The following is a 21767-nucleotide window of genomic DNA, read 5'->3' as shown; positions in this document are numbered from 1 at the left end:
ATCAAATAAAAGCAGGACTATGAGGAAGGGTATCCCTGTGGGAAGCTATCTGTCTCTCAGTGCCTGCCTCTAAAGGCTGTAATAAAAAAGCAAATCAAGACCAAGTTTTTAAAATCCCTACAAATGGATTTATTTTAGAGTCTGAATTGTTGTACTCGTCAGAATCTTTAAAGAGCCACCTACTCAAAAGTAGACTTTAATCATCAATGTAAGCTTCATTACATTTCCAATTCCAATAAAAATGATGATGATTATATTACTGAGTTGTTTTACCAAAGGTAATACTAGTCCATCCAGAAGTTTTGATTCATGACCACTTTTCTCTTTTCTCTGAATTCTACAAACGATGAGCAAGTTCCTCTGGAAATCCCTCAGCCCAGCATCCCAGGGAGGGGTCCATTCTTGAGCCAAGTGATTCACCTTTTGGAGATTTTTTTTTTTTTTTTTTTTTTTGACAGGCAGAGTGGACAATGAGAGAGAGAGAGACAGAGAGAAAGGGCTTCCTTTGCCGCTGGTTCACCCTCCAATGGGCGCCGCGGCCGGCGCACCGTGCTGATCCGATGGCAGGAGCCAGGTACTTCTCCTGGTCTCCTATGGGGTGCAGGGCCCAAGCACTTGGGCCATCCTCCACTGCACTCCCTGGCCACAGCAGAGAGCTGGCCTGGAAGAGGGGCAACCGGGACAGAATCTGGCACCCCGACCGGGACTAGAACCCGGTGTGCCGGCGCCGCAAAGCAGAGGATTAGCCTAGTGAGCCACAGCGCCTGCCCCTTTTGGAGATTCTATAATCCCCAGTGTGGTCACCCGTATGAACAAAGCTGCCCTCCTACAAACTATACATTAAAGGGCGTTGTTCAAGTTTCCTTCAAACCTGCTCAGTACATCCTCTTCTTCCTACCTGCACCCCTTGCACCCCCATGCAGATAGCTCCTGTTCCCTCCCTCCCTCCCAGCACATACTACACACCCAACCTTCTGATCTCAATTCCATTTAAACCAAGAGTAAAGTAAATTCCCTATTCTCAGGATGAGAATATTCTATTCCCTATTCTAGGATGAGAACCTATTAGTCTTCTATAACTCACCCATGCTGGAGTCACTCTGATGTACCTAAGCTGGTTCACATTTGTTTTTCTTCCTTTGATTTGGAAAGAATCCATATCAACCAATTTATCTAAAAATCAAACATATTTCTCAATACACTTTTATTATTCCAAATTCATGGGTTCAGACTTCAAAATAACTATTCCTGAAGTATAAGGCAAGTGAAGAGTGCTTTAACATATAAGAATCATTTTCCACTAGGTATTGAAGCAATTAAAAATGATATCAGGGGACATGTAGAAGACATGTAGAAAGTGGACAGCAGTTTAGGCTAAATGAACCCCAGGGGCCTTTCCAAAGTCCAGGCTTTGTCAGTCTAAATGGAGCAAACCATGTGATAATACAACTTGACCACCTCAAATTATCTATAGAAGATTCTTGAGCATACCATTCCAATAAAAATGATGATGACTATATTACTGAGTTGTATTACCAAAGGTAATTTAATAATACCAAAATTTGTTTTCCGCAGCTTACTAGCTGAAAGACAATGGAATGATTTGCTAACTACTTCTTCATATTTGAATATAAAATGCCTTTAAATGTCAATAAGAAAAAAACTCAAGGTCTACAGAATAATTTGCAAACATCACATAATATGGTAGTCATGTTTATGATTTCCTAAAGTAAAAAAAAAAGGCAAACTACAAAAAAATTTGGATTCTATTTAACTTATGAGATAAATATGTTCAGTGACAGCAGGACATTGACTAACAGGATCAAGTGGTTTCATTTAATGCTAGGAGAAATATTCATTATTTATAAATCAGATCACTTTTGATCCTTTAATTTGATATTTAGAAGTTCATTTATCTGTATTGAGCAATATGATGATTAAAGTTAAATGATTGCAATATTATTGAGGGGAAAAATCAGTGTTTGATATATGTGTTAATCATATATTATAAATATTTAATAAATGACTTTCTAATTGGGGGAAAAATAAATGGACAAACCTCCCATGTGTAAGCTTGATATGCTCAGTTTTAGGGTTAAAATGACATTTGCAAAAATAATGCAAGGTGATTATTACTGGATAGATCATTTATTTCACTGTAGTTTTAATTTCAACTTTTTTTTCTTTCAGGACGTGATTCTCATTCACCTGATTCAGGTACAGAAAAGATATTCTGAAAAACTATTGCTTTTGTTGTGTGAATGTTCAACATGTTCATAGTCACACTGTTGGCTTCAAGTTAAGCTTAAATTTCATATACTGTTATGCATATTAAAATTAATGTCTAGCAACTACACTTCAATTTTAGAATTAAACAATAAATTATGTGAAAAAGTGTAAGTGAACGTAGATATTTTTGTATCCAATTTGTTTTCCCTTAATAAAAGCTTGGAGAACTTACAATGATCGAAATCAAGAGACACTGAACGGAGATGCTACATATTCCTCTCTTGCAGCAAAAGGTTTTAGGAGCGTTCGACCAAACCTCCAAGAAAAAAAATCTCCAACTCAGGTAATCCTGCACACTCCTGTCTATTGTGCGATCTTAACGTGTGGTTATTAGACTATGATTTTAGAGCCTGTTTCCGGTGTGCAAATTTTGAAACATGTTTTTATTTGTAATGTGTGGCTTTTGCATTTGTATTACAACACAAAGGATAAGCTTCAAGTTCAAAACAGGTGTCTTTTTTTTTCCCCTGATTAAGCGCATAAAAATAGGTCAGTTTCCAACATGATGCTTAGGACATATTGTAACTCTTAAAAAGCTGACAGCTGGCCAATGCTTTGGATTTCAAAATTATGAGGTCAACAATACATTATATATTCAATAAATATGAGTTCTGCAACTGTACATTATGTTAACTAAAGAGATTCTGTGTTAGAGACATTAGTAAAATTGTGCCACAAGCATGAAAAAATGTTACAAAACAATGTAACCAAATGAGCCATATACTTATATTCTGCAAGATCTAAAAATATACAGAAAGAACATATGCTCACTTTGAGTATATCAAGAATGTAGATGGAGACAAACTTTATAATGTATACTCTAGAGAAACAGCTGCTCCCCTGAGGGCAACTTCTGATAATAAATTAAAATACATTCTAAATAGAAGGAAAATATTCCTTCGATGTAGCCAGCCAAATGCAGAGCAAATAAGAGGGTATGATATTGCTCTACCTTCTGTGAGGGCATGGTTGACCTGGTTTCTTTCATGACTAACTTTAACTTTCTCTGTTTTTCCTTCAACATTACTTCTTTCTCTGGCTGCAGTTGACAATCCAGGCACCCCCTCCCCCAGCCCAAAAAAACCACTTCTGTAGTGCCTCCATAATCAATGACACACAGGGTGACCTTTTAGAGCAATCAGTGACTAACACACTAATTCCCTCCTCTACTGAAGACCTTATTAACAGGAAACCTGTCCAGGCAGCCATGTATGCTAACGAAGACTCCAGCGAAACAATTGTCTATTCCGAGGAGTCTAACACAACCGTATCTTATACACAAAAAATCAGTCATCCGCCACCAGCAGCTTCTGACACAAATCCTGCACCATTTCTACTAGAGGACTACACGCAAGATTCTCAGACTCGGAGAATTTCTACCTTGAAACTAACCCATAACCAGAATCCAGGAAGTCCTTTCCCCTTCACCACCCCACCGTGCCCCAAACCTGTTGAAGTCCCATCATTTCTCAAAACACCTTGCTCACCGCCCCCTAACCCAGTGCCTGAGACACACACAGCATCTCTTTCCATTCACATAGCTCCGCTTTCAGGAAACAACCCTGAAAGCCACAGTCAGCGACCTGAGCTTCCTGCAGAGTCTGCAAAGATACCTGTTCGGCCCGAGAGACACAAGCCTGCACCTGCTGTGGCCGCTCAGTCCTCAGACTGCCACGTGGTACATTACGCTTCCCAGTGTCTTCTCACACGTGGCCCAGAGAGGCTAACTTGCTTGTTTTTGGGCTTCTTATAGAATGAAATGCTTTATTAGTTTCCAAGGAAGGGAAAGGAGAAAGAAACCACCTACTAAATTCATCAGTTTATTTTAAGTTATCTTTTAATCCAAATATGTATATTCCTTTATTTAGTTGATATAGATCAATGCACATTTTATACAGAAATCATGTTCTAAAAGTTTATTCTTTTTAGATTTTATTAGTAACCATTGGTAAGTCAGATATCACTTAAGGCCCTGTAAGCCACTTTAGTGCTTAAAATACTGCTAAGGTTCAAAGAAATATTTTTCTTGTAAAAACTTTTCATTCCTAGATTTTTTATTTATGTGTAAAAAAACCTATTAAATAACAGCCAATAATTCTTTCTGCCAGGTAACATTATCTTAATTTCAAGTATTATATGACACTTCGTAGCTCAACATTCATTTTCACAGAAACTTGATCAATTTATCATCTCACTGGGAACTCTAAGGATAAACTATAGATTTTAACCCAGTCTCCACCACTGACTTTGTGATGGGGCATCCAACTTTACTTCTCTTTGCATCTGAATTAAAAACTGAAATGAGAGCATTCATCTTTAATTCAGATGCTGCAGTAAGGACTGGTGAGCTATTAAAAGTAAATTACTTGGGACACAGCAAGCATTCAATAAATGATAGCCATTAATAAAAGATAAAATACTGGTAGCAACAGCAATACTGGTAGTATGAAAAATGCTAGTGCCTAAATAAATAATTTGTATACTATCATATCCTCTAGCTGAGTTCTTACTAAAGACCACCTTGAAGAGATGTCTTTTTAAACTGTAGAAAATCTTTAACAGATATCTGATTAACACGAAGATCTCCACCCCCATTCATGAAGTAGAAACCTTAAATAAGGATAATTACAAAAGCAAGCAGGTGTTTTCATATCTCTACTAAAGTATTTTCTTTATCAGCAAATCATAATATGCAAAATTCACTCAGCAGAGCATTTTTCTTCATGTAAGGTGATATCTTCTGAGAACCTCTATAAATAACAATAATGACAATAAAAGCAACTAACAAATTTTATGATTTTGCTATATACAGGCACTTCCCACACTTATCTATATTATTAATTTTCACAATCCTATTATTGTCACTGTAATAATAAATAAGTTACTTCCCCCAGGGTCATCCAGCCATTAAGGAGCAAAGCCAGGACGGAAATGCAGGCAGTCTGGTGGACAGCTCATCCTCTGAACCACCGCGCCACCTCTCACTGTGAAATGGAGACATGGGGCCGTGGCATAATGGGGGATGTGCCAGACACACCTACGTGGGATTCAGGAGCCTGTACGTTCTGAGGAAGCACAGTCAAGAGCAGACTTACCTGTGCACCAGGATGTGCCTCTCTGGGAGGCAGTGATAGGAGGACTTAGAGGAACGTAGCCCAAGTGGCTTCATTTCTTCAAAATGACTTTATTTTGTTTCAAAGAATAACTTCGATAACAACCATCCTTTTCCATAGCTTTGTTACAATCCAGGCTGAGCAGATACCACTGGTTTAATTATACAATCCCCAGAGTATCAGTATGACCTGAAAGTTAAAATTTAAGACCATATCACTTTGAGTCATTTAGCAAATAATTATTTATTTATGTCAAGTCTGCCGTAAACCCAGAGTTGGATCTGAAACCATTTATACTTAAACTGCTGTAGGTGTATTTGGAAGGGGCAAACATTAATAAAAATTAAGTAAAATTCCATACATTAGAAGGAACTTACTCTATGGAAATTAGGTTCTGCCATGCTAAGCAGAGACTTAGGGAGCAGATGCCAAGTTCAAAAGTCAGATAGGTCATCTTTGAAGAGAAGAAGACCACTCCAGACAGAGGAAACACCTAGTGTTGAGGCTTTAATTAAGACTGATGCATTCTGGGGCTCTTTGAGGGACAACAAGGAACCCAGTGAGGAAGGAGAGAAAGTAAGCAAGGTATCGAGGAGCAGAGGGGATGCTGGAGGTAACAGAGGCCGGATGGCAGAAGTCCTTGTAAGCCCTTACAAAAATTTTGGCTTTCACTCTCAAGAAAAATGGGAGTCATTGGAGAATGTTGAGGCTACCACTATTCCAAGTGAATTATGCTGGCGTCTAAGAACAGATTACTGTGGGACAGAGATTAGAGCAGCACACCAGTTAGGAAACTCTGGAATAATTTTGGTGAGAAATGATGATGCTTCAAATCAGGGTGGAAGTAATGGAGGCGGTGAGAAATCAGATGGTGTGAATATATCTCGAAAGGACACCAAGTAGGACTTGCTGGCAGATTGCATGTGGGATGTGGGGGAAGGAGAAGAGTCAAGGTTGACGCCAGCTGGGAAGATGGAATTGCCATCAGCAGAGACTGGACAGCCATGGGTGGAGCAGTTTGGGGACACGAGAAGTTTGAGATGCCCATGTGGAGAGGTCAAGTATGCAGTAGGATATGGAAGTCTGGATTCAGGGGAAAGGTCCAAGATGGAGAGAAAAGCATCGTCTTCTAGATGGTTTCTGTAGTCAAGAAACTGAGTGAGGTCACCGAGGAGGGAGTATAGAGAAATCCGAGGACACCCCCAAGAGCTGAGCCCAAGCAAATCATGGCATTTAGAGGAAGACCCAGCAAAGAAACCTGGAATCAGTACTCTCTAAGGGAGGAGGAAATCCAGGAAATATGACATCCCTACAGCCAGCTACGGAAAATGTATGGCAGAAAGAGGATTGCTAACCGTGCCAATGCTGCAGAGAGCGTAAGTGTAAGAAGAGATCTGAAAGTTTACCACTGACTTAGAAGTGGGAAGGGGGACTTTCTTGGAGTATGTTGAAGACTGAGAGACCTGCACTTGGCAATCAGCATTTTCAAGGTGTGGTTAGCATAAGATGATGAAGGTATTCTCCCTGAGTCTCAGTTCTTTCATCTTTTTTTGTAAAATGGGGATAATAATAGCATTCATCTCTTAAAGTTGCTGTGGGCCTGAGTAAGATAATGCATAGAAGTTTAACATATGCCTGCTACACAGTAATTCCTCAACATGTAACAGCTGTTATTAAATGTTCAATTTTTATCATGTTTCCAAATTATACATCTAGTAGGGAAACTGAAATATATATTATTTTAAATAATACTACATCTTTTTTCCACTGGTGGATAAAAGATTATTTCATCAGACTTGCAGTTTGTTTCAAGAGAGACAGTATATTATCATTAACAGTGCTTTGTGGAAAAGTAGCATAAAGCTATTGTCACTTTATTTGTCTTTAAAGCAAAATTTTAAGAGCAAAAATTTAAGAGCATTTTTAACATGAGACCTACCTTCTTAACAAAACTTTGATGTTAACTGTAGGCATGCTACTATACAAAAGATCTGTAGAAAACATTCATCTTGCTTAATGGAACTATATACTCATTAAATAACAAGTCCATGTTGCCCCCCTCCCCACTCAAACCCAGGCAACCACCATGTTCTCTGCTTCTATGACTTTGACTGTTTTAGAGACCTTGTATAAGTAGACTCATGCAACATTCGTGCTTCAGTGACTGGCTTTTTCCCTTAGCATGATGTCTCCAGGTTTACCCATGGTGTAGCAGCTGGTAGAATTTCTTTCTTTTTTAAGCCTGAGTAATATTCCTTTGTTGTATGCAATGCATTTTTAAATCTGTTCTTCCATTGATGAAATGTACTTTGTTTCATACCTTCACTATTGTGATACACTTCATTTTTCAGTCTCAATTTCCAGATAATGGCCCCTCATAATGGTGACCTTTCTGTTTTAAATACTCATTTTCCACATTATGGCAATGCTGTAAGCTATACAGCATGAACCAGCCAAATATGAGGCATTATTAAGAATTAGTCTTCCAAGAAATTAGCAGACCCAAGAGACAAAAGCACTCTGCACTAAAAACTGTAAAGTCAATTTTGCTGGGGTTTTTTGAAAAGATTTTATTTATTTTATTTATTTGAAAGTCAGAGTTAGAGTTAGAGTTAGAGAGAGAGAAAGAGAGAGAGAGAGAGAGAGAGGTCTTCCATCCAATGGTTCACTCCCCAATTGGCCACAACAAGATCCAAAGCCAGGAGCCAGGAGCTTCTTCTGGGTCTCCCACATGGGTGCAGGGGCCCAAGTCCTTGGGCCATCTTCTACCGCTTTCCCAGGCCATAGCAGAGAGCTGGATCAGAAATGGAGCAGCCGGGACTCAAACCAGCACCCATATATGATGCTGGCACTTCAGGCCAAGGTGTTAACCTGCTGCGCCACAACGCCAGCCCCTGATTTTGCTGTTTTTAAAGTTTCATTTACATGTTTGATTTTGTTATTAAAAATCTGACCTTTATTTTAAAAAGAAGCCTAAAGGCTACTGGCAAGAATTCTCTCCATATTGGACAATTTAAAAAAAATTTATAGGCCATATATGCTTTAATTTACCTCCTGAAAATTTGTATATAGAGATACCATGAAATGAGATATGCTATCTTTCTGTTACAATGCAAATATTGCTAAAAATGTCACATTCTCAAGTGTCAGATAATGAAGGTATAAGTCAGATGCTTTGAAAAGCCACTGAAGTGCTACATTCTGCTTTTCTACAACATTTCTAAGTCCTGTGCCCTTTGCTTCAAGAAGATAAACTTGGTCCTTCTATAATGAAACAACAAAATTAACCATTTGCTGAAACCTCACTTTCACAGCTGCTATTGCCTTGGGAATTCAGGGAGTATGATTGTTTTGTAGAAAAAGAGGAAACTGATTTCTTTTGCTGCATAGAATCAATATGTAGATGGTAAGAGAGACAGAGTCATGAATAAGCCTAAGCAGGAGAGGGTGACAAAAGGTGCAGAGCTGCAGAGTGCACTCGTACTTTCTGGACCATTCCTGGCAATACCAGTCCCGATCACGGATGTGTTCTAGTGTGGCCAACCAATGTCCCATAACTTCTTTTTAAGATTGAAATTTGAGAGGTAGAGTGACACAGAGAGGGAGAGACAGAAATAGAGGTCTTTCATATCCCCAAATGCCCACAACATCTGGGGCTGGGCCAGGTTGAAGCCAGGAGCCTGGGACTCCATCCAGGTGTCCCCCATGGGTGGCAGGGACCCAAGTATCTGTGCTGTCATCTGGGCACATTAGCAGGAAGCTCCATCAGAAGCAGAGTAGCCAGGACTTGAAATGGTACTCTGATAAAGGATATAGGTATCCCAAGCTACAGCTTAACAAAAGGCACCGCAACACCTCCCTGCCCCCTCCCGTAACTTCTTGTGTGGATTCATTATGCTATTAGTTGATGCGATCATTCGCAGTTTCTCCATCTGATTGTGTGTGTGTGTGTGAATATTTTGGAGCTCAGTCAGAATTAGGAGACCTCCTAGGATTCCCCTACATCATCTCCTGCTAGCCTCTTCCAGAAGACACTTACTACTCAGAGCAGTATATGGAGAGATACACATTAGGAGGCAGCAATTCACTGCCTGGGCAATTGTTAAAAGCAATTTGTAATATTGACTCATAATCCTTGTTCCTTAATTTTTACATATCAACCACATGAAGTTTCTATATGGGGGTTTTTGCATTATTGTTCCTTTCCCTACCCTGCTCTTTGATTTATGCCTTCCAAGTATTTTAGTTATTTTCAGTGGCTCTCATTTGTTAATAACTATTGCAGCACATCAGGCCCTATGCAAAATACTTTGCTTATGCTATCTCCCTTAATTTTCACAAACTTTAGGCAATGGGCTTTATTAATGTCTGTATTTTAGACTTGAGGAACCTGAGGCCAAGGGAAATTAAACAACTTATCTGTGACTACCTGACTCTAGATCCAAAGCTCAAGCAACAGGTTCTGTCTCTATTTTCTCAAAAATTCTTACTCTTAAACCCCGTCTTTTTGCAGTTTTCTTAAAATGTGACACCTTTCCAGACACAAACTTGTACTCCTATTATGGATAGGACAGTAGAAATATTCATTTCCCTGATTGAGATGCTACATTTTGTCAATGCGCTCAAATCTGTGTAACTATTTGCAATCACCTGTCACCCAGGTCTTGGTTGGAGACTATGTGGCTGCTAAGATCTCTGGCTAATGGTGGTTTTCTTATGAGGTTATAGGACAGTCTTGTATCATTGAAAGGCAAGCAAGGAAACTGGAGAATGACAAAGGTGGGGCTCTGGCTCCCTCAGTCTTAGCTGCAACACATTGCCCTGTCTCTCTTTTCCTGGTTTCTGCCCTCGTGTTACTTCAAGTTGCCTGTGGATTTCCATGACATTCTCTGGTTCCTTGCATTTAGATATCCCACAACTACCTGACAGGGGCAGGCAGTGTCATACCATTAAAATTCCCAGGAAGGAGATCTGGCCAATTTAGTTCAGTTATTCCCCCTGCTAAACAATTAACAGGGTGGGGCCAGTGCTGTGGTACAGTGGGTTAAAGCCCCGGCCAGTGCCAGCCTCTCATAGGGCTGTTGGTTCGAGTACCCACTGTTCCACTTCCGATCCAGCTCTCTGCTATAGCCTGGGAAAGCAATAGAGGATGGCCCAGGTGCTTGGGCCCCGGCACCCATGTGGGAGACTCAGAGGAAGCTCCTGTCTCCTGGCTTCGGATCAGCTTAGCTCAGGCCATTGAGGCCATTTGGGGAGTGAACCAGCAGATGGAAGACCTCTCTCTTTCTCTGGCTCTGCCACTCTATGTAACTCTGTCTTTCAAAGAAATAAAATAAATCTAAAAAAAAAAAAAACCAGTAAACAGAGTGTTGTCTAGAACAGATCCATCTGTCAACCCGACTTCCTCTCCACCCTTTAGGAAAGGCTGTGACAACGGAAGCAGCCTATTATACAAGAAGACAAAGCATGAATGGCAAAGATTGTTTTCTTTTTTTTAAGATTTATCTATTTATTTGAAAGCCAGAGTTACAGAGAGGCAGAGGCAGAGAGAGAGAAAGAGAGAGAGAGAGGTCTTCCATCCGCTGGTTCCCAAATGGCTGCAACAGCTGGATCTGTGCCAATCTGAAGCCAGGAGCCAGGAGTTTCTTCCGGGTTTCCCACTTGGTTGCAGGGGCCCAAAGACTTGGGCCATCTTCTACTGTTTTCCCAGGCCTTAGCAGAGAGCTGCATCAGAAGAGGAGCAGCCAGGTCCTGAACTGGCACCCATATGGGGTGCTGGCACTGCAGACAGTGGCTTTATGCCACAGTGTTGGCCCTAGATTGTTTTGTATATAACCTCTTCCTAGATACCTTTTTCAAGTTTACTACTGTCAACTCCACCAAAAAACAGAGAACAAAAAAATTGCCAAATCCTAATCCCTTCACTTAACGTTTTATAAATATTCTGCATGTTTTTTGAGAAATGAGGTAACTATTAAGATCCTGTACCACAGTGCCATGTCAAGCAACTGAAGACTGGGGCAGAAGGAGAAATATATCCCCCATAGGTATGTTTTTATAAATTTTCATCATTTTTTGTAGAGCACTTAAATAATTTAAAAGTATTGGAAAGCTGAAATGTAGATTTTATTAAAACTTTCATTTTAGGTCTAAATATCTTATTTATACTGAAACGGAATTTACTATACACTTGCTTCATCTTAAGTTAACTGAAAAATTTTTAGAATCATCATTGGTCAAGTGGAAGTTGTCAAAAATAGCACTCTTTTCCACTGAAAAACAGATTTAAAAAGAGCAGATTTTGAAACTGTTATTCTTGAAATTACTTCCATTAAAAATCCCAGACAAATTTTTGTTTTTACCTCGGGCTCCAATACAACTTGGCATGGTGCTGGTCATTATTTAAATTTTTACATTTTGTTCAGTATGGATTTTTTGGCACTTATATTTTTCTATGAATGCAAGAGCTTTTCTTGCTCCATTAAATGTTACACAGAAATCAGTCTCAGCTCACTACGTGTTCAGGACCATGTGTTCCTTCTTTGTATACCAGTTTCATTACACACTTAGATCCAACTTCCCACTTTTCACCTCTCCCTTCTGTGTCAAGTGAGTAAAAAAAAAAAAATAAGATTGGGAGTTATAACAACAGATATGTTATTGCTGTCACTGAGTTAATTTTATTTTTTAAGTTACTTTATGATCTATTTTACAGTCATAAGACCCATGACTGGTGAATTTAGAGAGAATGTGCCTTTAACTTTGAAATTGTCAAGAGATAGAGACAAAGCAGTTCTGCCTTCGGGGGAACATTTCTTAGTTCTCCTGCAGTTCTCATTATTCCCTGCTGTCTGATACTTGGTTTGATTTTCACATTCCAGTCCCATGGTAGGCACTTGAGTTTGCAGTCGGCATATCCAACCCAATCGAGTTTTTCTTATGAAGTTCACCCTCCATCAAATGCCGTTGCTCCTTCATTCCTTAGGGAGTCCTAACCTGATCAGTGAGCACCTTCATCCTCAGGTTCTCCTTAGCATTCTGGGTTGAATTCATCTGCACCAAGAGACTCCATGCTATTTCAAATAGCTAGGTGGTCTCTCTTGGAATATTAAGTAGGTTACAGTTTACATGCTGTGCCTTTTGCTTTGTACACCATACACCAGAAAGCTGGTGTTTCTGAACTCCTTTTCATGTAGCTTATTATACTCACAAGAAGTTAGTGATCTTTGGCCTATAGTCAAATACCTTATGTAGTCTTGGGAAGGAGAAGACATAAAACAATTAGGGAGATTTTCTGCAGGCATGTCTGCCACAAAATGCAGGTTACTGGCTGAAGGGGGAATGCCCTTGTTTAGAGTTACCTTTTTCCTATTTCAAGTTAGTCCATATTGAGGAACGACTTCCTTCTTCCCCTTGTCATGCATTCCCTAATTCTCTCCTCACATAGTGTTGTTCTCTCTCCTTCTGTATAGAGTGGGCATTTCTCTAATGTGGAGGTCAGGGTCATGTGACTCCAAGCAGTCTAAGAAGTATTTGAAATCTTTATAGCAAGACTTCAAAGCTTTTTCTTGGATGACCAATAGGTGGTTGAATTTCTTAGCTGTATCTGTAGAAACTTAAGTGTGATGTGACTCACCAAGAAGCATTTCATTGGTTTTACACACACACACACACACACACACACACACAAATGCATCCACATTAAAAGATAAAATTATGAGCATGTCAGAAAGTGGTGAGAGAAATTAAAAAGGTGAAATAGTTCTGATTTTTGTGGACACTGTCTTTGGAAGAACAAATGATCGGATAAAGACTAGCATTCCTAGACACAATGCTGAGCAAGCAAACTGATGGTCATATCACCCATGAAAGTGGTGATTTCAGAAAGAATGTGTTCTAGCTTTTAACATGTAGCAGGTCAGAGGATATGGACAAATCAATCCCATGAGCAGTAAGGTCTTTAGATTCTTTATTTTCATTTTTAAAATGAAAAAAATTTCATTTGAGCAGAGAGATTCTGTTGTTGTGTGATTTATGTTATTTAACAGAATTTTCACCAGCATAAGCAGATCTAAAAGATTCATGTGCCAGGGAAGCTACCTTAATGAAACTGCATTGCTATGAGAAATTCCATTGACACTATCCAAAGGCTATTTTATACTATATTCGGTTCTGACTTGAGCCAAATTTCAATACATTAAATTATAACTATTATTATTTTATCTTTAATAAAATATAAAATTATTATAATATTTACTAATAAAAAGGATGCATTCCTACTAAAACATTTTAAGCTCCTGTGAACTAAGATTTCTGCCAGTTTATTCTAGAAATTTTAAAGTCCTAAATGCTTTTTTAGATGTATTATATTTAAATGACTGTTTAAGCAACACAACAGCAAGGATTATTAAATAAAAGTAGGATAAGGAAATCTGTTTTTTTATCCAGGGTTAAAGCTTTTTAATCTGTTAGATCAGGATGTGCTTTAGAATATCTGAACCTCTGAAGATATGCAGAACGCTATGTATATGTCAATTGTGCATTTTCCCTAAGAGAAAGATCAATGGCTTTCATCAGACTTCTAAAGCATCTATGACCCAAGGAGAACTTTTTATATGGGGGATTTTTTGAAATACTCAATTAAAAGTCTGAGGGAAAAAAGTTATTTGTAACTTTTATGAGGCCAACAGCCTGTATGACATCATCTGCTACGAAAATTGCAGTTAGCCAAGAACACCAAATGGTACCACTTACATCTTCACTAGGCAATGTTTTTAAGATTTCCATTCACATTAATTCATTCCCCAACTTTGTATTCATACCCTATAACTTTTCTAGTCATCTATTTTACAAGTCACACCACCTCAAACACCACCACAAAAACCTCTGTTCTGGAAAGTGGGGAGAATAAGGGAGAAAATTAGCTTCAGATCTGCAGTCACTGCTGTTGAGTTGGATCTTACCATCATATTTGAACTGCGATGGCTCTGAAAACTTTAAGAAGGGCCATCTACCCTCCTGCATCTATGGATGATCTCTTCACCATGGTTAGCATCATGGGTTGTACATGGCCTTAAGTACATGGAACCTTATTTCTTCCCTAGTTTCTTTCTCCTTTACCTAAAATTAATACCAACAGTAGTTCTAACCAATTAGGATTCATTCTAACCATTATCAGTGGCTGGTTCTCATTTTCACTTAATTTTCATACTTGAGTACCTCTGTTGCACTGCTAGGACTTTTTAAAAATTCAATTCCATAACATTAATGGTTTTGTAATTATGTAAAAATTTACTTTATTTGAATGAAGTTCAACATCTCTTCACTTGATTATTGTTGACAGCCTTTGCCTATTTTCCTGCTAGACTGTGCTTTTTACTTTTTATTTGTTGAACTCTTATTTAGTAGAACCATTAAACCTTTGCCCATAGTGTAAATTAAAAATGTATTCTCTCAAAAAAATAAATAAGCCATTAAGTTAAAAAGTAAAATTCAGTTCTTTTAGTATTTTGCAGTTAAATCCAAGAACAGATTCAGTGGGTGGAAAGAAAGCATAACACCCTTTCCACTTAATACTTTGGGGTTTAATCGACATTTACATCTGTAAGTCAGAAAATAAGGGAGGCAAATGGCTTTCTACTTTGGGGACACTTGACAGAGAGGAGGCAATGCGAAAGAGTATGCTAGACGATTTGTCTAGTGAAGGTCAAGCTAATTTTTCTGACCAATATCTGAAATCCTTTCACTGTCACAAATACAAACACTACAACCCCTGAGGAAAGAGTGTCACTATACCCATACCCGCGAGCCCCTCTCCTACCCAAAGTTGCATTGCAGTGCTGTGTGAAAACTAATTTTGTTTCCAAAAGACACTGACTGGCTTCCTTTTCTTTATCTTTTCTTGCTTTTTCTCTACTGTGTGGTTGGCTCCTAATCCACCTGAATGTATTTCCTTCAAGTGCTTGCAGATAAAACTGATGCTCTGCTTTCTCTGCCACATTGCACAAAAAAAAGATGTTTCTATTAATTGGATAATGTGTTTCTCTTATTATTTTTTCCTTAAACTCAGCTTGGAGATCAGAACTTAACTGCCAAGGTGTTGGAGGTAAATGCTTCACAGATATCCAGACAAAACACCCCAGAAGCCTCTTCTTCCATGGTGTCTCTTAGCCAAGCCACTTTTTCGTCAGGCAGTGGCTCCAGCCCAAGGTCACTTAGCCTGCTTCCACCTGATGATTTGGGCCCTCCACTTCAGAGTAACCCCCAGAGCCTTTCCCATCGTTTAGATGAACTCCCTCTCCCACCCCCTGAAAGCCTTATCCAGAGCCAGGACACGGGCTCTCTCACAACAGACTGCTCCCACTCCAAGAGCGAGTCCTCCACAGCCATTCTAGCTGAGCTGCAGATGGGTAGCTCTAACACCAGTGACCGTTCTGAGATGCCGTCCCCAGCCTGGGGTCAGAGGTCTGCTGTGACAGATGGCACCACCTTAGCCACCCCTGCTGCCACTCATGTAATTCTTCTTCTTTCCTTTGCCTCCATCAGTTTTTATAAAGAGCTGAACTGTTGACTGCCTTCTTGTTTTGCAGCTCAATATTGTTTATTTGCATAGGTGTTGATTACTAAATCAATTCTATTCTGTCTGTCAGGGAAAGCCATTACACTCATCCTCAGAAGTCTATGCAGGGTTGCAAATTTCACATTGTCTCTTCATTCACTCTGGAGTTACTTACACTTACTCTCAGATGGTTTACCCATGGCTTATCATATTGCTGTACTTAATGAGTTATAGAGTGATTTGCCTTAATAAGAAGTTACCTCAGAAATTTAGATAAGCATGAATCATAGTACTGCTATGATTAGATTATAGGGAAAATCCAAAATTTTAACACAGTATTAATATTTGGTAGATAACATTTATATTAATGCATACTGTGTAAATAATTTATATATCCTTGTGTCTCTCATAAGCACTGCCTGCATGATGCTAGTTCCTCTTGTTCACTACAAACTGCATCTTTTGAACTCATCCCTCATGAAGGAGTGAAGGCTGCAAATACTTATAATCAGCATTGCAAAAATTTAGCTCTATCTTGTTGAATTCTTTTTATGAATATATTCTTAATTTTATATATCGATAATTATATTCTATTTATAATACTATAGTTTTTCATATATAATATAATAAATGACTTATGAATGGCTTAAGTGCTTTAAAATGTTATGCTACAGATTCTCAATTGCATATAATATATAGATAATGGTTTCCATTTGAAATGCATGCAACTTTAGGCAAATAAAACAAATGTTTTTCAAAAATTGATATTATGATGAAGTTCCAGATAAGCATAAAATTTTACTTGTGCTTTGTAGCTTCTATGCTCTGTCATAATTTCATGCATAGAAAAATACTGTAATGTTATAATAAGCTGCAATCACAGATAAGAAAAGTATTTTTTGAGCGGGATTTGGTATTCATCCAATGCCTAGGTGTAAAACTTTGTATTGGCGTGTCCCATTCAGGGACTGGCTACTGAAGGAACCTCATTTCCTAGGGCTAAGGCACTCAACAGTGCCCCATTTGATGCAGGTGGCCAGCCACTGGGGAGGAGCTCATCAGATGTGGGTTGCTCCATGTTTTACTGTGCTGTAAATGGTTCTTAGCATTTGAAAACTTTAAGGAGTATTATCAGGACTTTTAACTAAAAATACAATGTCCAGTTTTCTGTTTTCAACATGCTTTAGTACCCTGAGTTATACATGCAGTCTTACAGGCTGTCTGTAATGAAATTAATTTCAATTATAGGTTTAAAATTGAACATGGTTCCTCCATGAGATGTTTTTTCTAATAATTATTTGACTCTAGCTATGAAAGTATTTTCTAAAATTCTAATGATATTACTTTATTAGTAAAATCCTGATTGTTTTAACCTGGTAAAAGGGTAAATCTACTTCCAATGTTTATTTGTTTTAATCCTTAATCAATATTGTTGAAAATATCAAAATAGGATTCACAGAAAACTCCCTAAATTTAGTCATATAGTAACCTGATTGGGGCTTTTAATTTAATTGATTTGAGAGGCAGAGAAACAGAGCTGCCATCCACAGGTGCACTACCCAAGACCTCCAACAGCCAGTGCTGCACTCAGTCCAGGTCTCCCCTGTGGGTGGGAGGAGCCCAGTTACTTACACCACCATCACTGCCTCCCAGGGTCTATGTTAGCAGAATCCTGGAATCAGAAGTCAGAGATCACCTATGTATTCTAATATGGAATGCAAGTGTCATAACCAGTATCTTAACCGAATGCCTGCCACCAATCATGTTTAATAAGAAAGATTGTCCTGTGTTTAACATTAATTATAACACATTCTAATAATAGCATTAACATTATATTTACATGGGTCCATCAAACTTGATTTAACTCATTCATCAGAGGTACACATTAGCTGTGGAGCATCTGGGCAAGTATGTGCCTCCTATTTCTTTGAATGTCCAGTTCTCCTTCGTAGAGGCATGGTAGATTATAATATGAGAGAATTTTTTTAAGAGAGATTTTTTTTTTTTTTGACAGGCAGAGTGGACAGTGAGAGAGAGAGACAGAGAGAAAGGTCTTCCTTTGCCGTTGGTTCACCCTCCAATGGACGCCGCAGCCGGCGCGCTACGGCTGGCGCACCACACTGATCTGAAGCCAGGAGCCAGGTGCTTCTCCTGGTCTCCCATGTGGGTGCAGGGCCCAAGGACTTGGGCCATCCTCCACTGCACTCCTGGGCCACAGCAGAGAGCTGGCCTGGAAGAGGGGCAACCGGGACAGAATCCGGCGCCCCAACGGGGACTAGAACCTGTTGTGCCGGCGCCGCAGGCGGAGGATTAGCCTAGTGAGCCACGGTGCTGGCCAAGAGAGAATTTTTAATAACTTAGAGAAATGCTTAATCAATAAGCATCACCATTTCAATGAAGTGCTTATTGATTTTATGCCAGAAAGTATTACAATTAGATTTATTTTAAGTCATTTGGAAGTATGCCTACTTTAAAGTGAAATCATGGAAATAATGCAATTACTTGTCCATGTATGTTTTGATCCTCTATAATAAGTTTATTTTGTTTTAAAATAAGTAGGAAAGTTCCTAATTTAATGTTCTTTATCTGTGTGCATGTGTGTGTATTTAGTTGTAAGGTGATTGGACCTAAATTTTCTTACTGATGTTTTGTCTCATTTGCATGATGTAATCTTCATAGTGCTGGTGCAGTGCTGTTGATCCAACTCAATTAGAGTATCTAGTGAATCTCTACTATGTCATTAGCAACAGCTGGTATGTTATAAAGGATGCATGTGTAAAAGAAATATATATATATATATATATATGAGCATCTCCAATAAGAAGCCTGAGTGGTAACTGCAGATATAAAAGTGGTAACTGCAGATATAAAAGACTCAGATATAAAACAATCAAAATAGTAAATGAAGAATCCAGATTAAATGTCCATAAAGTGTTAAATGAGGCTGAAGTAGGGAGAAGCAGGTGTTTTAACATCTTTTTGGTGCTTTACCTGGTATTGGCCTGTTCCAGGACAGGTTCCTTTGTGATTTGTAATTCCAGAGGACTATGTCCCCTACCTTAGTCACCTTGCTCTGGAAACCTTCATTCACTTCTAGACAATATCCTTGACTCAGTCTGAGAACCAGGGCTTTGTGTCATGTCAAAGAACATCCACTTCAACTCCTGCCCACTAGCATCACGATTCTGAGAGACAGTGCACCCTTCTCCTTTGGTGGTGCCTCCGACTGATACCTCTTGGCATTTCTGATGACAGAGTGACATGCCCACTGGGGAGCCTCTTCCACTCTTCCTAACCACCTCCTGCACTCTCTGCTAAAATAAGGTAGTGGTCTTCACCAATAAAGGAAGAGAGAAAAGACTCTGAAAAAATGTACCTTGCCCCTCAGACAAGAGTGCTCAAAATACATGAAAACCTGGCAGTGGATCATTGTCATGTGATTGGAAGCCTTTTATTGTCAGCTAGAGGAGTGATATGTACAGGGGGCTGTGTGCTTTAATAGGATGTCTTTGCACTTTCCCCAGAGCCAGATAACAGTGAACGGAAATTCTGGTGGTGCTGTGAGTCCGATGAGTTACTATCAAAGGCCGTTTTCCCCCTCCGCGTATTCTCTCCCGGGCTCACTCAACTCAAGCATTATCATGCAGCATGGCAGATCACTCGGTAAGTCATTTAATCACTGTGACTTTCATGACAATTTTGTTATGTCAAGGACAGAAGAGATGAGGAAATACAAGGCCTCAAAGTGAGGTAGGAGTGGTCAGCACTCCACTGTTGAATGAGGCGGTCGAAGAGGAGGAATTGAGGCAGAGGGTTCTACTTGAGAGAAAGTAGCTACCCAGCTGTATGAGATGGTCACTCCATCTGGGGTTGGCTGCTGGATGTATTTGGAGGGTGGGGAATTGGAAAGAAAAAGATAGCTAGTTATGGAAAGACGAGTCTGTGCCACTAGAACCACATGAATGTAGCGCTTCTCCATTGAGAAGAGCCTTCATTGTGGAATGTTCTTTTGATGTATATGTTGCCGTACTTCACAAAGGTTCATGGGAAAATGGAATTAAAAGATGAGTTCAGCTTATTTGGGTGCAAAGAATTTTTTTGAAATCATGCATGTTTTGTCATAATACACATCTTCTAAGAAATGTTGAAGACCTCTCCTATATGAAATAATTGTTTAACGTTTACATCATTGTGATAGTCTGCCCCCAAAGTAGTAAAGTAGTAAGCTGCTGATTCATAAAGCAGTAAACTAATACTCAAATTGAAGCTAGAAGAACTTGTCAGGGTTGTGGTAGTGGGAAGCCCAACAGAAGAAACTTAAGGTCCCCTGGAATGATGATTCAGTAATTTTATAATGAGACCTTAATTCTTTAGGTATAAGCAATTTTGTGAAAAATATAACTGTCCCCCAGGAGAAAAAATGAGCATGTGAACATTCAACAAAAATTAGCATATAATTCCATGGGACTCATGAACTCTTTGAAGACTCCTGGAAAAGAAACTGAGCTTTGTGATGATAGAAACATTCTTATATGGCAAGACATTATTAGGATAGTTTCAAAAATGATATAATAAGTGTGTCTTGGGTTAAAAATGTAATTTTGTAAAACTCAAAATATTTTTTTAAAAATTACCAAATTGAACCATTGTACAAATTGTGGCTGAAAAAGTTTCCATGATATTGCTTAACTAGAAAGTTTCCAAAACAGGAAAGCTAAGGACATGACTGCCACACACCTCTCAGGAAAAAAGAGAGGACTAATCCTGTGGCTGCCACAAACCAGAGAAAAATAAACTAGAATACGAGACCTTAGCTACCGTTTCCTCTTGGGCAGCAGGTAGCAACCTCCTGGCCACAGCGCTGACTCATGTTTTGATGGCCTTCGTTTACTAAGGGACATTTTATGTCAGCGTCCAGTTTGCATACTATAGAACTCAGTTTCTGTGGTCAACAAAACCTTGATTGCTCTAGGTCTGTACTTTTGTAGCCATGGGACTCATGAAAGAAAAGTCTAAATATACTTGTGTCTATTCTCATGCTACTCCTGGGGATCATCTGTGAATCTTATAATGATGTTGTTTTAGAGTATAAGAAAATAGAATGTCCTTATGCCAAAACGTTGCCCTTTAACAATCAGCCACAGTGTGGTATTAAAAATGGGAGTCCACTATACCCAGAATGATGTAATCCTAGCCATAACTTCTTCCTGAATAATTACTATCAAAGTCTGAGTCTTTGTCTCATGGACTGTCACAGTGAACAGACTTTTGCCCCTCTCAATCTGTCCCCCCACCAACCAAACAAAAACTACAAATACTTAAATGCAGAGAGGCTTTGATTCTATAACACATTAGTAGATTTTATGCTATATGGAAAGAAAGTCCTACAAACACAAAAAATTCCAGTTGGCAGGTGCTGCGATAAGTTCTGAGGAGACTATACGAGCCTACCCTGCCCTAAATGATCTTTGGATTAAGTGAGGCCAAAAAATTTGCAAAGTTTGTGAGTTTTTGAACCACGTGAGAGAAGAAAATATATAAAGGGATAACTTGTATTGCATAAGCTATGGGTTCATAGAATCTCATGACTATTTACGAGGACAGACTTTTCTGATGCTAGGATTTTGCACATAAAGGTGTTCAAAAACCTTTTGTTGTTAATGAAAATACCAATCTTATGACTGCCTACCCAAATCCTTTTTTAGAATTAAATGGAAAGTCAGTCTGAATCCAAATGTTACTTAAGTTTGAGTAGCTTGACACATAAGACACTTTTATTCCTAGCCTAATCTATTCTCCATAAAAAA

The 21767-nt window shown here is 38.9% G+C and overlaps 1 protein-coding gene across 47 annotated transcripts in view; it reads left to right on the top strand.

Moving 5' to 3' along the window:
• Positions 1-21767, top strand: part of SORBS2 (sorbin and SH3 domain containing 2) — a 232794-nt gene that overhangs the window by 129765 nt on the left and 81262 nt on the right. For 16 of the 47 annotated variants that reach the window (XM_070068384.1, XM_070068385.1, XM_070068380.1 and 13 more), the window contains 5 exons: positions 2191-2217; positions 2448-2572; positions 3335-3967; positions 15472-15507; positions 19485-19623. In XM_070068384.1, coding sequence (XP_069924485.1) covers positions 2191-2217; positions 2448-2572; positions 3335-3967; positions 15472-15507; positions 19485-19623 — 960 coding nt within the window. The remainder of the gene's footprint in view (positions 1-2190; positions 2218-2447; positions 2573-3334; positions 3968-15471; positions 15508-19484; positions 19624-21767) is intronic. The other 31 variants (XM_070068412.1, XM_070068414.1, XM_070068400.1 and 28 more) reach the window with 4 other exon arrangements.

The sequence above is a fragment of the Oryctolagus cuniculus genome, chromosome 2 (genome assembly GCF_964237555.1).
Source record: "Oryctolagus cuniculus chromosome 2, mOryCun1.1, whole genome shotgun sequence".
Classification (NCBI taxonomy): domain Eukaryota; kingdom Metazoa; phylum Chordata; class Mammalia; order Lagomorpha; family Leporidae; genus Oryctolagus; species Oryctolagus cuniculus.
The sequence above is the reverse complement of the archived record's forward strand: the minus strand, read 5'-3'. Positions and strand labels throughout refer to the sequence as shown.